The sequence below is a fragment of the Anarhichas minor genome, unplaced genomic scaffold (genome assembly GCF_050575085.1).
Source record: "Anarhichas minor isolate MPS153535 unplaced genomic scaffold, ASM5057508v1 ptg000051l, whole genome shotgun sequence".
NCBI lineage: Eukaryota > Metazoa > Chordata > Actinopteri > Perciformes > Anarhichadidae > Anarhichas > Anarhichas minor.
This window is the reverse complement of record NW_027466497.1, coordinates 4,473,264-4,488,484: the sequence shown is the minus strand read 5'-3', so window position 1 is coordinate 4,488,484 and position 15,221 is coordinate 4,473,264. Positions and strand designations below refer to the sequence as shown.

The window sequence follows — 15,221 nt, the reverse complement described above, 5'->3', positions numbered from 1 at the left end:
CTCGACCCGTGTAGCCTAAAACTAAAAAGCTGACATTACTCGGCACAGAGCGTTCCCTTTATCCACCGATTATCCATCCATGACGTTGAATCCAAAAGTCTTCCACGTATTCCTGCTTAATCGGTTGCCATGATTGTAGTATCAGCCCGGCTACAGTCGCTACTTTTCTCCATTAAGGGTCAGCAAACAGAACAATAGCTTAGTTTACAGGACAACATGGCATACGATGAGTAAGACCAACCTATGCAATATTTAACCATGCCTACCGTCTACTTTACCATATTCCTTTGATTTGAAGACAACATTGCCTTGTGGGTGCATTGCATTGTGGTCTTTCTCTCTCTCTACTTGCATTTAACACAAGCACCAAGGGACATGTAGACCAAAAAAAAAACACAAATGTATAATAGATGGTGTTTAAAATGCCTCATAAATATAATATTAGCGAACTCTAAAATGCGATGATGAGAAAACTAGAGCACCAGACCTTTGTCTCGTCATGTGATGTTTGCATATTGATTACTCAAATAATCTGCCAGTGTATGTCTGATTCAGTATTTACAAAATCTGTGGATTCATGAAAACTTTCCAACTGTTCTATCCCACAAAATGAAATCAAATCCGGATGCTACATGAGCAAATGAGTTGTGAATGATCATTATACACGGCAAGGTGAAGCTCTAGACACGGGTCAGTGCTCGTGTGACACCATGGGGGCCCTCAGAGACGTGGCTCATTAGGCCTGGGATCATAGGAGATCTAGCTCAGTCATCAGTCACAGTGATCTCAGCTCTCCCTCCGCCTTCAGGTATTGATCTCCCGCATCCATGGTGAGATAGACTCCTCAGGAGGTACTGGAGACGACAAGCTTCTGCATGAGTCTGCAGAATATACAGGCTTATTAGGGAATATTTTTCATTTATTAAGATATAGTATCGCAGACTACGTTTTTTAAATTCATAAATTAGTTAAATATGAAAATATTCTTCATGTATCCTTTGGTCCATAACATGTAAGAATACAATAGAAAGTTCCCAAAGGCAAGGGTCACATTTTCAGATTGCTTGTTTTGGCCAAACCAGCATTTTAAAACCCAAAGATATTTGTGTTTAATATCATATTTGAGAAAAAGAACCAGCAAATTGTTACATATGAGAAGCTGGATTTAATTCACCTTTTGGCATTTGTACTTGTGAAAATGACAAAAACGATTAATAGCTCAGAATGCAACAGTAATGGTGAAGTCATCGTTCTGGTGAAGTCATCGTTCTGTCGCAGTAAGCAGAGTGTGCGGTGCTGTCCGTGGTCCTGAAAATGTGAACTCATTTCACAGCCACAGTTTAAAAAAAAAAAAAAGAGTCAGGTTCAGTCAGCCATCATGCTGACACAACCAGCAAATTACTGCTCCCAGACAAGCCGCTGCATAATCCAAACCAGATTCAATCGCCGGTCCCTAAAGCGGGAGCGCTATGAATATTCCCCCCTGCTCTTGTTTCCATCTGCTCACAGCCCCTGACAGAAATATCTTCAGTCATTTCACTGTGGCCAGATGTCCAGTTTGGGTCCTAAACATCCATTCTACCAGGAGCAATTCAGTCAGGACGTTTTTTCTAAGCCATACAGAATGAGAAAAGTACACCAGAGTCTCTGAATTAACTCTCTGAAGTATTTCATGTCTGAGCCTGTTCCTTTCCAAAGTAATGTTTTTCAGTGCAGCGTTATGTAACAACCCCTGACTAACCTTTGTGAAATGATGGTGAAAAGAAGCCAATATCTTCACGCTGAAGAATGCTTGTCCTCAAAAGATGCTACAGTTCTTCCCTCAGGTGGAGTAAAGCTGTGAATTCTTGTTGCGGTTGTTCATGAATAACGGGACTTGCCTTCTGAGTCAGTAGCTGTATGGCATTCGGCCTTTGATGCATGTGACTACAGGTATGAGCGAAGTGGCATCGGAGGCTTTTTGTGCTCCTGTTTTCACCGACCTCACCACTTTTTATGTGACTTTTCTTTTGTTGGTTGACTTACGATAAATGCAGTTTGTATTCGCTTCGTTTTGCCCGGTCCTCAGGGTGAGCTTTTTCTCTATAAACGTGAATCCCTTATCTTCCTCTGGGCCCACATTAAATGACCACTCAATGGTTGTTACAGAGAGTGAAGCTTGTATAAGCCCCCGTCAGCTGGAATCCACTATAGATTGGTGAAGACGTGAGCTCTTTGTATAATAACACAGAAAACGGAAATTAAGGACGTTGATTGACTGGCTGCATGGAAATGTGTCGAGCTCTCACTGTGAGTTTCTGCCTCACCTATTCTGCTGCTGATTTCTACTGGCAGGTATTCTACTGTGTCTCTTCCAAGTTACGTTAATGTACTTAGACATTAATGTTTTTCTTTTAAAGTCAGACCTAAGGGGAACTTTATCCTTTGCTTGCCTGAAACTTGCCTAACTGTCAGGGCTGGGTATTAGTACTCGATGCCTTTTAAGGTATCCACCGAAAGAACTCGGTACCAAGAAGTATCAAAACTAAATAACGTTGACACACATTGTGTAGTGGACGTTTCCCCATTCTCTGATATTTAAATTTTATTTAACACATGTATGGCAATAAATTGGGATAAAATTACAAAAATGTGTAGATTTTGAGGCACTAACTTGTCACGGTGTAACAGACATTTAGTACGGAGTAAGATATGCAGGAACTCGATCAAATTCTCCTGTAGTTGGCCCCGGCTCTAGCTGAAACTCATCGCTCTGGGCATCAGCAGTTCACTGCTCCCACAGTAACAGCTCCTCCTAATTGCTGGCTTTCATTTAAAATGAATGACTGCCGGCTGCTTTTGTCGCACATGAATCTTTCAGTAAAAGTAAGACCTCAGATTTACTTCACATTCAAAACTGGCCTACGTCCAGAGTTTAGGAGGGAAATCGTGATAGCTTTGCTGGACAGGAAACATCTAATCTGCTTTCGTTTTTATCGATGTGTGTGTGTGTTGATGTGTTCATGTCCGCTCCATTATATTCAGCCTTTTTGTGCATAATAGGCGGATGATGAAACGATAATCAGCATCTTTCGGAGTGCAGAAAAAACACCTTCCTCTCTTTCATGTTTGCTGTTCCGTCCTCTAACGGGGCTAAATCCAAAGTTCAGAGCTTATCTAGTGCCTCCACACCCAGCCACCGGCTCCCAGCTAACCGTGCTAACAGCGCAAATAACGGCAACAGAGCTGATAGTGTTTACTGTTGGTCGGGACGGCTTTATCAGCTGTTGCATTACTCTACTATATCTTTACATAGATAATAGTTGTTTGCTGCTATATTGTTTCTCTGAATGTTATATTGAGAACCTTTAGCAACTGAAGCGTTGTGCTAAAAAGGTATTCCATGTGCTGGAAGCACACATACTAAACTCTGGAGTGATGAGACCAATAACCTGACTGTAAAGTAGCTGTGCGTGGGTGCCATGCTGTGCTTTGAAACGTTTCACGGTGGTCTCTTTTCTTGGCCTTTGATTGCACCCAGGAAAAGGATGCTGATGGCGGTGGGTTGTTAATGCACCCATTACTGCGATGGTTGTAAGAACCCTCCTGACATACTCAACTTCACATTTTATTTAAAAGGTTGTGATCGGAAGCAAAAATTGCTCCTCCGCCCAGATATTGTACGGTGCCTCAGTGGTATTTGTCAGCAGTAGATTAAAAAGTTCTCTGATGCATTCACAGAACTTGGAAGTGTTTTGCCCTTTTATATATATATTTTGTGCTCAGAAAATACTTTATACACTCTGGGAAAAAGTGTCAGAGAAGTTGACTTTTGTCCTGTTATTTGTTCTGCACATGAAGCCCTGTTTGCTCAAAAGTATGTCAGAGAAGTGTTCTTAACAATTTCCACTTTCATGCTTTACTTTTAAAGTCGAACTGAAATGTGAATTCTCCTCACTTAAACGTTAATGATACTGCAGCTACAAGGCACAGTTTTTTTTGTTATCAACTTTGTCATTTAACTCTCGGAGCAAGAAAGTAAATAAGCGTATCTCCTAAAATGCACTATTCCTTTAAGGGATCCTTATCATCGGTTGTACAGTATGTTGTGGGTTATGTTGATCTTTTAAAAACCTTTTACTTTTCAGTCTTTAGTTGCTTAAATGACACATTCTGAACTGTTTAATCACCTTCCCAGATTACAGAACATCATGTAACCCAATCATTTTGAGAAGGAAATCCACTTTCCAGATTTAATTTGATGATTAACTGGAAGGAAACAGACTGAAGCACACAGTGAGACTTTAAGTAGATATTATTCATTAAATACATTTCATTAGTTTCTCTTTTATGACATCTTACAAATAAGTAATAGTTTGGCTCTAATTTGGTGGATTTCTTTCATTTGTATTCAGTGGAATGAGAGAAAGTAATTAATCTTATCTGCACTTCTGAGCGGTCCATATGCAAAGTGTGAGGATATTTTTGGCAGTTATGATATACATGTATGCATGCTGAAATTGTTAATATATCAGCAACACTTCCATAAAGTAGAAAGAGGAATTGACTCTTTTGGTGCACAATATGCTGTTTGACACATTAGGCCTGTCCAAAGCTTAGAACAATATCTCACAAAAGCTCCCTCTTTAAACCCCACCCCCCCAAAAACAGGTGGACGACATGTTGGGCGAGGAGAGCGACAACGAAAGTGAGGGCCCAGGGAAGGAGAAGCCAGGCAATGAGGAGGTGGAGGATGAAGGGGAGCAGCAGCAGTCAGGCGCTGGACGGATAGCAGCAGCAGCAGCAGCAGGAGGAGGAGGAGGAGGAGAGCTCGGTCCTCAGGCAATGAGCGTAGATGAGAAGATCCAGACACCACCCAGTGAGGACGGTGTTAAAAGGTGAGACACAGAACACCATCTCAAAATCCATCCGTCTCGACACTCCGAGTCCTTCGTGTGTCTCGACCTCAGCTTCCCTTCTTAACGTCCCGGTGAAACCGACGTCTGAGTTCTATAAAACCAAAACAGAAGCTAACGATCTTGCATAAATACGTCCGGGGGTTGAGAATCCTCACAAATGTACTGTATGGTTCCAGGTCTTGCATCTACTTTGACTATTATCACAACGCAGCACTCCATCAGCTGTGCGGAGGCCAGACGGTCTGGTCCGTTGCGATGGAGACAAATTTGAAACAGACAGCAGGCAGTCGGAGAGTTGTGAACACATCGGAGAGTCTCTCACTGCTGACGGGTTAGGCCTGAGTTGAGCACAGCTGACGGGTCGTTTCATTGTATCTTCTGCGTCCTTAGCCTCTAATATTTGCCCGTGCATTCATTAGAAATGTTGTGTGGTGTCTTTTAACATTCAGTAAGTAATCTCTCCTTTAGTCCAGACCAAAGTAAAACACCGTGTCACAGCTACATTCACATCTCACCAAAATGTGCCGACGTCGCACAATCCCCTGACACACAGTTCTAAGTGCATTTCTACAGTTATGGCTTCCGGTGTCATCATTGCAACTTTGCATAAGTTCCATACTTTTCTTCTTATTTTGGCATTTGTATAATATTGTTTCTCCTCTCTCCACACCTGAACATGTGACGAAGGGTGAGGACGCTGTCTCACTCTCGTCTTTTCTTCACTGTCAATCTCCTACTTTATATCTCTTTGAATACATTTTGCTAACCTGAATCTTAATAGACTTTGTTGCTTGCATCAGCGTTTTCTCTTATTTCTTTCATGCTCCTCTGAAAACGTGTCCAAAATAACTCATTCACTCATTTGCATGTCCCTATGTAATAGACGCTCAATTATTTACTCTATAGCGAGCTTTAAATTGAGATTTCGGCAACACTTTGTAGTATCAATCAGTCGTTATTGATTAAGTTAAATATTAAATAATGGACTAATCACCAACAACACATTTTTAAACATATGTAAATGATTAATAAGTGATACGGTAACATATCACAGATGTGCTGTCAGCCATCTTTAAACCTTTAGCAAATCATGAGTAAATAATATGATATGATGAGTAATTAGTTGATGCATCATGAATCACTGTGATCTGGGGAATAACGTGATTTGTGTTGTGTCATTTACATCTCATTAACGATTGCTCCGTCCCAGCAGCCACTGCAGTGCACTGCAGCAGTTAAACGTGTCTTTAGTTACACCTGTGTGTGACAAGTCCAAGTGTCTGGTGTGACAACGATCTATTCAACTTTAACTCAACGTTTCACTGGAGAGTAGATGGAGGATAGGAGCCATCACACAAACAAAAAGTCACAGCCTGTAGTCCTCGGGTCCAAATGTTGAGCCACTGCACCTCTTTGATTTGATTTGGGTTTCATGTCTGCAACTCCATGTTCAGCCTCACTGCTCTGATAGCTGGAGCTTAAAAAAAAGCCTCAGCAGGCAGCAGCATGATGCCTCTTTTGGTGAGTCCCGGTCCGACACCTTTGGTTGCTGCTAATGAGTCGAGCCTGAAATATCCGTTATCTGTGTCGCTCGGTTGCTGTCGAGAGGCCTCCGGGTGTCCACCTCCAGTCAGTGCGGTGGTGCAGAGGAGCTACACATTGATCAGGCAGCCTGACACACCGGGGAGGGGGGGGGGGGGGGAGCGGGTTTGATTCTGAAAGCTGAGGGGAAGTTAGCAGGTAGGTCTTGTCCAGTGACGTGGTCTAATATTATCACACCTCTGGCTTTCTCTTATATCTATATTTGAACCCACTATGATGCCCTGACATGCTTGATACGGTTACATTTAACAGCTTTGTATGCGCTCCTCTGCATCAACCCTGCCTGACCAGTTTATACTTCCTCCTGTCTTTTTCTTTTCTTTTTGGTATATCTCATGGAAACTGGTTTGAGTCAGTTCTCAAACATCAGTAGCGTGCACACTTATCTCTGCTCTACCTCACATATTCCTATAGGACCTCTGTACACACCGCAAAAAGAACCAACGTCCTTAGATGCTATAAGAGCAACAGAAAAATTAAAGATTCAAAAGCAGGAAAGACATGCTCGCAAAGCTATGTTGTACAGTTATGCAATTTATTTTGAACCACAAAGTTTGCTGAAAGGCCTACTCAAACTAAAAATATAACTTCCTGATCCGTTGTGCAACCCTTATAACCTAGAATGAAGGACAAGTGAAAGCAATCAAAGGTAGTAGCCTTTTAACGGTCTCCTCCGGCTATTAAGTATTGCTCTTCCATAAAGTTGCAGGACTCACAAGGGGCAGATTAAAAATACAATGTTCAAGTTCCCAGAGGTGGAAGCCAAGATATTCTGACTTTTGTCTTTAGCATAAGTGACGCTCCAGAAACGCTGGATACTACATTTCCCATAATTCCACTTGATAGCATCTTTCTTCAGGAATAGTCTCCCATAGAGCTCAACAGTAAGTACTCACAATGGAGGATTTGGATGATGAGCCATGATGTCGTGAGCCAGGTCTAGTTATTACAAATGTCAAACGTTTCTGTGTAGGAAGTATAAGGCGTATTATTTAAGGATCGACACAGGTTACAGTGATGTTCTGTAGAGACGGAGTCTGCTTCGGGGTAATTCTCCTGTCTGTCTTGTCGCCCAGTGGGCCATTAGAGGCCGCGTGAGACTTTACAGAAGACGGCTTCCCGATCGCGACGTGACTCTGTGGGACCTCCGCTCCTCCGGGAGCCGTCTTAATAGTTGCCTTTCTGTCGTTCTCCATCCCCGGCTTCCCCACTTTCTTATATTTGGCACGAAATAGACATACATCTGTTGCTAAGATACCGCAGTGATGTGTCTCTGTTTTGTTCTCGCCATCATTCAGTGTCGGCTCCTGACTTTCTTTCTTGTAGAAACAACGTTGCTCCTATTTCTGCTCTGTCTCTGTATTTTGTGTTCTGTTAGGCAGCTAACAGCATGCAGATAATAACGTCTTTCTTATTTATTTCATTGTTTGTTATCTTATTTTTTCCCGATCGAGATCCTCGCAGTTCAAGCGAGTAACCGTTAAGCAGTGCCGTGTTTCCCAACGACCGGCGTTTGAGTCAGATCAAAATAATTGGCTTCAACAGAGGAGATCCAAAGATGATTTGTATCCCTGCACATCGTTCTCTCAGACGGTTCCTTTCACGACATTGTTCGGCACGGTGTGTCCTATAAATCTGTTCACTCGGATCATTGCGTGCTCGGTCTTTATTCTTAAGACCCATGAATGCATGATGGGCTTGCATGAATCTACATCAGGATGATTCACGTTTTTGTTTGTTTGCCAATTTAAAGTATAGCTGTGTGTGTGTGTGTGTGTGTGTGTGTGTGTGTGTGTGTGTGTGTGTGTGTGTGTGTGTGTGTGTGTGTGTGTGTGTGTGTGTGTGTGTGTGTGTGTGTGTGTGTGTGTGTGTGTGTGTGTGTGTGTGTGTGTTCTGTCATGATCATTTTCACATTTCATCTTGATGCAATCTTTTCCTCTGATCTTGTGTTGTGAGGAACGTTGTGTTGACAGTTTAAGGGCAGATAGTCAGAAGATTACCAGACAAAGCTGAACTATCACAAAAGTTGAAGACACTACAGTACTTCAGAAAAGAGGATTTCCTAATGTTTAATGTTTAAAACCAGCGTTTGTTATTTTGAAGGCCATATCTTCTTTAAATGTGTACTAATGGGATTAAAAGGTACTTTGTGTCTTTCTTGGTCCTGGAATAGGACCGTCTTTGTTGGCTTTGTTGGAGTCTCACTTGAATGAAGGATTTCATGCAAATTGTGAATAAAAGCTCCCAAAATTAGGTATGCGAGGTTTTGTTTAATACAGGCGAACACTTCTTGGTTGTGTTTAATGTGTGGAGCACTTCGAGCATGCTGCTTGAAAGCTGTTCCCGACCGATGTGCTTGTTTTGTTAGAACCTCTGTTCTTCATCCTGTTTCTGCAAACATTTGTGTTCATTTATGCAAATCAAAAGGATTAATGAATATTTTTGGTTTTATGTAATCAGGATTCTTTGTGTTGTAGCATAAATCCTTCCGTAACTGTCTCCCCTCATTTGCTGCAGAGCAAAAAAGTAGTTTACTGACCGTGGTTCAAAATCAGCCTTGAAGTGGCTCAACCCAATAACCGTCTGAACTCTCTGTCTACTGTGCTCCCGTCTGTGCTCCGGTCTGTGCTCCCGTCTGTGCTCCCGTCTGTGCTCCCGTCTGTGCTCCCGTCTCTGCTCCTGTCTGTGCTCCTGTCTGTGCTCCTTGACATTAAAAGGCTTCGATGTGAGTGAGATGCATCTCTGTAAACTGGCAATTTCCAGCAAGCTGGTATTTCATCCTGTGTGTGCGTTGGAGGTCATTAACTGTTCGTCTGGATTGATGTGAATGATTTATGGTGAGCAGTGGCTCTCAGGGCTCTTAACATATTTAAGATTTAACAAGCAAGGTTGAAGGGTGAGGGGGATGAACCTTCAGCTCCCACCAGCTCACAGTTCCAGGCTGCTGCTGGAGGGAACTCGTCAGGCTGGAGTGGTTTGATTTCTGTGCCTTACTTAAAGGTTTTTCATGTTTTGTTTTGATGTCTTTGTCTTCGTTTCATTGTGTGTCTCGTACATCAGGTATCAGTCAGTGGAACAGGAGGAAAATATAAGTTCTCTGAAGAGAAGTTATTCTTAAAGGGATATGAACAGTATGACGGGTATTCCTCTCTGGTTGGAACTGCAACACTGCATGGCACATGTAACAAAGCAAAGGTTGTTAGTGAAGGCTGGGCCCAATGTTGGGGTTTTTGAACATTTCTGGTCTCTCTGTCTCGCTCTCTCTCTTAGTCGAAAATGGCACTTTTCCGGAAATGTCACCACTTTGTGATATTGCAAATATATACAATTTGCAATACTTTCCTCAATCACCCCTGTGTTACCTCATTCGGCCATGAATAGTGAATTAACAGACATTTATTTAAATTAGATCGTAAACATTGCCACGTTAAAGGTGCAATAGACGACATTCAGAGAACTAATGTGGCAGTAAACCACTATTTGCTCTGTAAAGATAAAGTGGAGGAACCTGAGCAGAGAATGAGGTAACACACTGTGTGTGTGTGTGTGTGTGTGTGTGTGTGTGTGTGTGTGTGTGTGTGTGTGTGTGTGTGTGTGTGTGTGTGTGTGTGTGTGTGTGTGTGTGTGTCCAAGCTTCTCCTTTCCTGAGCCAGCAGTGTGTGTTTTTTAGTGCATGTTGGTGCATGTGAGCGAGTTCTCGGCCTGCGCTCTGCACTTCTCTCACAGCGTTTACAGCTGACACCCACTATCCGGTTCCCCCTTCGGCAAACGCGGTTGGCTCTGTCTGCACTTTGCACTGTTGGCACCGTTCGCCTCAAGCTGCGTCGCCATGTTGAGAGCCCTGAAGAGGCAATAGAAATGCTCCCAATCTCGTATTATGCACCTTTTAAAGATTCAGGGTAGACCTTGTTGTGTCATCTATGCAGTGATTGCATTTATGTATTTACTCCATTTGATCTTTTTGTGCAATGTGACTTTATGTGGGATGGTGTAGCACCATACTCGGTTTATGAGGAGAGACTTCTGAGACCGCAGACTGATTAACAGCGAACGGAGGCTTCCAGCTGAGGATTAGTGAGTGGAGGAACTGTTGGTGCCAAGTGATGCATGGCTCAGGGATTTACTCCTAACTACTGCTACACTTTCACAGTCAAAAGTATCCTTAAAACATGTCTGCAGATGCATGTTTGTAGTGTTTCAGTGGCTGTCGGTGTCTACAGATTCGGTTGATTGAGTGATTTTGTTCTCTTAATTGGTGAAGATGAAGGACAGAAATCGTTGGGCACAATTAGCTGCCATGTTCTAGTCTTTTGAACACAATGAAGGTACCTGATTCACTAGGTACCAGAGTGTTTACTCGAAAGTGCCAATTATGGGACTGTACCGTTTTTAGTCTGTCACAATATGGACGTACGGTTTGTGTTGGATGTCAGATGCTGAGGTATCAGGGACGACAAACATTTGTTACTTACGGCACACGTTGTTCTGTCGTGACTTCTGCAGCAACTCGACCCGTTCAACGCTCAAACACATCTGCGGTTATCAGTTCTCCTCACTTTTAATTTCCCGTCCGTCAAAGGTGAGACGCATCTCTTCAGATGCTCCATCACGCCGCTTTCCCCACACACTGTTTCTCTGGAGTGTGTTTATTTCAGAGTGAAAATGAAAGTGTGAAACATGTCAGCCTGAGTGAGCACGTTATTACAACATCGCCGGAGCGGAGGTGATGAAGGAGGCCAATGGGGTTGTAAAGTTTTCCGTTCAGGATGACAAATTCAAAATGTGTTTCATCTTTTTCTGACCCCTATTCGTTGGATGTGTCAAACGTTAAAAATAGATTGTTTTTACTGACTTCAAGTCAAACGTCTCATGTTTGATGCTGAGCGAGTAGTTTACAGTCGGTTGCTGCTGTTACATCGTTTAGTTTTTTTGTCAAATTTCTACAAAAACATAAAAGCCCGAATACAGACGTTCATGTTAGAAATGAAAACTTGAAACTTGTGCTGTGGTTTAAAATATTCAAACATCCCGATTCAGGGAGGTAATTAACGACAGATGTTCCTCAGCTCAGTCTGAGAAGTGGTCTTTTAAAAGTTCCTGAAACGATTTGTGCCCTCTCATTAATGTCGGAATCAAAGGTCGGCGGGGCAGCAGAGCATGAAGTCACGTCGTCTTTTTGACTGCACCCACTGTGTGATATCAAAGAGGTGCTTATTAATGCTGTTAATGAAACACAGAGCAGCAAAACGCCCCGGGTCTACCGAGAAGAACTTTTTTTTCTCACTATGTTACTTCCCTGTTAGTCACTCATTGTCCATTTCTTTTGTGGCAACTCAGACTTAAGTATAAACCTTTTGAATAGATGTTTGACTCTAGTGGAGGATAAAAGCTAATTATGCTCCACTTTGTCACAAGTTAAGGATTAATAGTCCTGATTTGCACTCTTTATCCCCATTAGCAAGTTTTTGGTAAGCCGAGGAGGGCTGTCTGTAGTTCCAGGGATCAAGGCTGTGGATTGCCAGATGTTGAGAAAGGATTTTATTGTTAATTGTTTTATCATAAAGCCGTTATCGGTGTAGTCACATACCTGTAGGCTTTTGGACAAGCCTTTCTGAAGGCTTCTGATAATGAAGCCAGAGGACAATGAGCAATGAGCTTGTTGCAACGTCTCTCATTCTCCAACTTTTTCTCCTGCGATGCCCCAGATTCCCCTTTGGGATTAATTCAATTAATTTGGCATGAGATATACTCAGATTTCACTTACGTTATCACATGAGCGTTTACATTTTGTCCGTAAGCTGTGAGAGCAGCTGAGGAATGTAACGTGAGAAGGCTCTTAAGCTCTCTTGCAGACGGCTCATTTGGTTTACGACATAAGATTGGGCAGAATGAAATGCAAAATATATCGAATTGCAATTTTGCTGACCACAGTTGCGATAGCAATTCAGATTATTTTCTGTGATTTAAAACGCCTGGCCTAGAGAGTATTACACATGATCTATCCTGTGATTGAAGTAATAAATGTAGCCATGAAACGTTCTGTTCAATACATAAAATGACAGGAAAAGTGAAAGATGGCCATCGAAAGATGCACCAATTGCAATTTTCATGGCCATTAATAAACTCTGACCTGCCGGTGTTCTTTCAAGAACTACAAGTGACAGAGAGGCTCCAGGCAAACTTTTAACCACCTCCAGACGTCAGTCTAAACCATCAAAACTAACCCATCTACAGCGGTTATTTGCATCAAAACATATGAAAGTAAAACTATCACATCACATGCGGCATGTGTGTGAATGGTTCCCATTCAAACCGTGCATCTCTGTGCCCATCACACTGTTTTGACTTAAATGCTCACTCCGTCTAACAGTTCAAATCTAAAAGATGTTTAATTTATTAAAACTGAAATCCTCATACTTTGGAACCTTAGAACAAGGAGTGCTTCATAAATTACTCAACTTAACAAGTATTTATTTTGCAATTTTGTCTTGATTGATTAATTGATTATCAAATTGTTTCACCAGTATTGACATTACTCAGTATGTATAGTTCATAAATAACCATTACATTTAAATAAGTGGCAATATACCGTATATATCACAAACTGCTTCACATGGAAGGGCTGAATTCGACACGGCTGGAGCCATTAGTCATCATAGCCTTAAGGTCAGCAACTAAAATATTTTCACCACTTACAGCTTAAGACATTGCAATGTAGTGAATGAGCATTGCAGTTGAAAGTCCTACTGTAAAATGCACATTCATTGATAATTCTGTCACAATTAGGAATTTAAGCTCTGCGTTGACACGGCGTATAACTGCCCTGCTTGCATATTATTTTACTCCCCTATTTGTCCCCTCTTGGGTTGTAAGTTAATGGTTGTTTGACGCTCGTCAACATTAATATTTCATTCTCATGAATCTGACTCGGAGCAAGGTTTCTGCTTTCACAAAATCAAGCTGAGAAAAGCAAAGAGACCACAGGTCTGAGTGGACATGCAGTCTGAACCAGAAGGTGCTTAGTCAGCTTGTCCTTGAGTTACATGTTGTTTGGCCTAATGGTGCATGTCCACTTTCTCTCCGTGGATGTTGTTGGTGCCACAGCAATACACCGGAGGCACATTTTGTTTTAGAAATGAGCCGCTGTCGGTAAACTAAAGGGAAAACAGCACACCTCAGGAGAATTTGAGCCATTAGTTGTTTGTGCTGATTTAGCAATATGTGTAGATGAATTATCAAAGCTTTTACATCGGTGGTTCTACATGCATACGTAAGTAGCCGGGAGACTTCTCGTGGCCTGACGCTCTCGAGGGCGATGTGCTTTTCTTTCTTTCAAATACCTCCAGAAGTTTTAGCTTTTTCAGAGCGGTTGAACTGGTCTCCGAGCAGTGCAGAACAGCATTGCCTTTTTGGCCCTGCTGTCATGCTTTTCTGTCAAACTTCTGGCCGGTATGATCATGAAAAAAAATTGTAAATTGCATTCTGTGTAGTGTTGAAAAGTTTAATTTGAAGACTGCAGAAATACTGTGTTTTTTGAGTGCTAATGTTGCTCTGGACACAGTTGTCGTCTCTTCTAAAAGTGTGCTGTAGGCTCAAGGACGGCTGCCACTCATGTACATTTTACCAAATGTTGTACCTTAAATTAGTGGTCACACTTAATATGGCCGCTCTCTAAGTTGTATATACGCGTCTCGTACCGCGCTGCTAATCTCTGCGTTCATGCGGAAGAGCTCTGGTTTGCAGCACACCTTGATGAACGGTGGCCCCTGGTGTGAAAAGTAATTCCTCTCTTCCGTATCTGTGAACCAGAATATCCGTTCTCTCCCACCAGTTCTGCTTCCCGGCATTCATTTGTCATCTCTCTCACGCTGGCATCATCACTTCATTTCTTGGTTCGGGGTTGTATTTCCAGCAGCAAGTACAGCCGGTGGTTCCTGGCATCCGAGATTCATTAGAGGGAAATTGCTTGAAACGTTGGGCAGTTTGTCAGGAGCATCAAGAAAATAACACTTATTAATGCAGAAATAGTTTCGTTGTATTACATGGAGGCTACTGCTGCTCGCATAAAGAGGAGGCAGCAGTCCAATCAAAGCTCCCGATACAAACACAGAACCTATTGCGTCCCCATCTACACACTGAAACTAAATCCACCTCATCCTTAGCACTGCTCTCAGATGTCCCTTGTTCCAACGGAAAGCCAATTCATTGTGCAGACACCACACGGCACCACTTTCTTGTTCTTTGTTCGATAAAGTGCAAATTGTCTTCCAGGGGAAAATGTTTCACCTCTATGTTCTCCTGACTGCTCGGGTTATGCAGGCTCCACACCTCCGTCCTGGTGACGATTTGGACCTGATGAAACCATTCCGGCTGATTGCACCATTGTTTCGTGGGGTCATGTCTGTGCAGGACACCACAAAAAATCGATTTGCAGAGTGTTAAACTGACGACTCCGAGAACTGAAATCATCCTGTGTGACGTCAGTAAGCTGGTTACAACATGCTCACGTCTGCCAACCCCGGCCGGTCTGTGATGCTTCATGCAACAATAAGAAAAAGCCACTTTGAGAAGAGAGGCAGAAGATCCAACAGGACAGAGCACTTTGTCATTCTCTGTGCAGGAGACATTTTTATTCTCTACATGTGATTTCTGGTCAAAAAAGGCAAATCCACAGGATCTCAGTGAGGGTGAAATGGACACGTAAGAATTGTAATTTAGGCC

General features: G+C 42.4%; 1 protein-coding gene across 2 annotated transcripts in view; it reads left to right on the top strand.

Moving 5' to 3' along the window:
- The window catches only part of ctdp1 (CTD (carboxy-terminal domain, RNA polymerase II, polypeptide A) phosphatase, subunit 1), a 49,120-nt gene that overhangs the window by 19,914 nt on the left and 13,985 nt on the right, over positions 1–15,221 (top strand). For both annotated transcript variants that reach the window (XM_076112943.1, XM_076112942.1), the window contains exon 12: positions 4,651–4,877. In XM_076112943.1, coding sequence (XP_075969058.1) covers positions 4,651–4,877 — 227 coding nt within the window. The remainder of the gene's footprint in view (positions 1–4,650; positions 4,878–15,221) is intronic.